The following is a 2500-nucleotide window of genomic DNA, read 5'->3' on the forward strand; positions in this document are numbered from 1 at the left end:
TTGTTTTTCTGTGCCCTATTAGGTCGTATGATTGCGTGTGTGATTGTCTAATTGGCTACGTGTGATCTAGTTTATTTGGTAATTTGGGATCGCTTTTTATTTTCATTTTTCTTTAGTGAGAAGGGGGTGGTTGTCAGGATGCTACTTCTATTCTTTGTATAAAAGTATTGTAGTTTTCGTGGATGCGAAAATGTTAATGGAGCTTGCAGTCAAGGTCGTCTTACCTCAGACGGATAGTTTTGGTCACAGTGAGCCATCTTTACGTTTATCAAGGTACGTTTTGCATAGCAATCTCCTTCCCTGCTACTTTTCTCACACATTTCCTCCTCTTTCTCTCTCTCTCTATCTCTCTCTCTCTCTCTCTCTCTCTCTCTCTCTCTCTCTCTCTCTCTCTCTCTCTCTCTCTCTCTCGGGTTTTCTCTTTCTTTTTTTTGCTATTTGTCCATCTCTTTCTTGCTCTCTTCCTTATCTCTTTCTCTTTTTTTTTCTCTCTCTCGCACTCACTCTGCATTTCTCTCTGCATCTCTATTCTTTCTCTTTCTTTTTTGTTAGCTGTCCCTCTCTTTTTTGTTCTCCCCCATTTATCTCCCTTTCTCTCTTTGCATTCTTCTTTTCACCTATCCATCCATTTTTTTTATTCCTACATCTTCATAAAACGGCTCTACCATCATGCATTCCTACTTCATCTAAATACCCATTCACAAAAAAAAAAAACAGAATTCATGATAACAAACGTAAAATATCAGAATAACTGATTCCGCAATTCAAGATAAGCCATTAATTGTGTATCTTCCATTGTGGAATTATTCATTCACACCCTTACCATTTTCTGCATCCCCATTCAGCGCCCATTAACAAACGCCACGCATCACTGTCGCACACCCATCCCCTTTCCAGCCATGGGCGTGAATCTCCCGGCGCACCTCGTGGTAGTGAAGTCCACCTCGCAGTACAACGGGAGCGCGGGCGGCCATGAAGAATACTCCACCGGCCAGATCCTACAGATGATCGGGCGTGCGGGCCGTCCTCAGTTCGATAGACACGCGACAGCTGTTATTATGACCAAGAGACAACTTAAGGTAAGGAGAAGAGAGTTTTTTTTGTTGTTTTTTAATAATGACTCGGAGGCAAATTAAGGTAAGGAGGAGAGAGTTTTTTTGTTTTTTAATAATGACTCGGAGGCAAATTAAGGTAAGGAGGAGAGAGTTTTTTTTTTGTTGTTTTTTAATAATGACTCGGAGGCAAATGAAGGTGAGGTGGAGATTTAGACGTGGAAAGAGGTATGAGAGAACGTTGTTATTTTCGTATCATGACCAAGAAGCGACGAAAGTTAAGAACAACGTAAGCGAGGAGAGAATTTGTTATTATTTTTGTTTATCATAATCAATACGGAGAAGATGTAGGCGCGAAAAGAGCAAGGAGAGAGATTTTTTTTATTGTTTTTGTTATTTTGACCAAGGCAACTTCAGGTAAGGAAAGGATGTAGACACGAAAAGAGTCAGGTAAAAAAATATTATTGTTATTCAGATTTAAAGGCAGCACATGGAAAGGTGAGGAAATAAGCATAAAAATTCAGATAAAAAAAATCGTGATATTGTTATATTTATGATTAAGAGGAAGTGTATGCAAGAAGAGGTCGTAGCCGTGAACAGTCAGATATGGATATGAATGTTTATTTTTTTTTTTTTATTATAAACAAATGTCGGTATGAAGGGAGTTTTTGTGCTACTATGACGAAGTGGAAACTCAAGGTAAGGAGAAGCTGTAGGACTTTGAGCTTAGTTTTGGTTTCCATCGTCGAGTTATTTTAAACTAGAGAAAAAACTCTGGGTAGGAAGAGGCGTATATTAGAGGAGCCAAATAAGGACTTCGTGTTTTATGGATATTTTTCCTTCTGTTTATGTTTTAGAGATTAAGAGATAAGTAATTTTTGCAAGATTTGTTTAAAGTGAAAGGAAATTTGAAAGGTAAAGGGAAATTTTGGGAGAGGGAGGATGAGAGAGGGAGAGGGAGGATGAGAGAGGGAGAAGGAGGATGAGAGAGGGAGAGGGAGGATGAGAGAGGGAGAGGGAGGATGAGAGAGGGAGAGGGAGGATGAGAGAGGGAGAGGGAGGATGAGAGAGGGAGAGGGAGGATGAGAGAGGGAGAGGGAGGATGAGAGAGGGAGTGGGAGGATGAGAGAGGGAGAGGGAGGATGAGAGAGGGAGAGGGAGGATGAGAGGGAGAGGGAGGATGAGAGGGAGAGGGAGGATGAGAGGGAGAGGGAGGATGAGAGAGGGAGAGGGAGGATGAGAGAGGGAGAGGGAGAGGGAGGATGAGAGAGAGAGAGAGAGAGAGAGAGAGAGAGAGAGAGAGAGAGAGAGAGAGAGAGAGAGAGAGAGAGAGAGAGAGAGAGAGAAAGAAAGAAAGAAAGAATTGTCTCACATATATACAAGAAACAGGGAACGTTTGTACAACAATAACCATCAGACCATGCTGGTGCAGTCTGGCTGAAGACAAG

The 2500-nt window shown here is 41.6% G+C and overlaps 1 protein-coding gene across 3 annotated transcripts in view; it reads left to right on the top strand.

The window, feature by feature from the left end:
- LOC113820849 (uncharacterized) overlaps positions 1-2500 on the top strand; it is a 134069-nt gene that overhangs the window by 11555 nt on the left and 120014 nt on the right. For all 3 annotated transcript variants that reach the window (XM_070144936.1, XM_070144937.1, XM_070144939.1), the window contains exon 15: positions 898-1079. In XM_070144936.1, the coding sequence (XP_070001037.1) occupies positions 898-1079 (182 nt within the window). The remainder of the gene's footprint in view (positions 1-897; positions 1080-2500) is intronic.

Source organism: Penaeus vannamei, chromosome 33, assembly GCF_042767895.1.
Source record: "Penaeus vannamei isolate JL-2024 chromosome 33, ASM4276789v1, whole genome shotgun sequence".
NCBI classification, from domain to species: domain Eukaryota; kingdom Metazoa; phylum Arthropoda; class Malacostraca; order Decapoda; family Penaeidae; genus Penaeus; species Penaeus vannamei.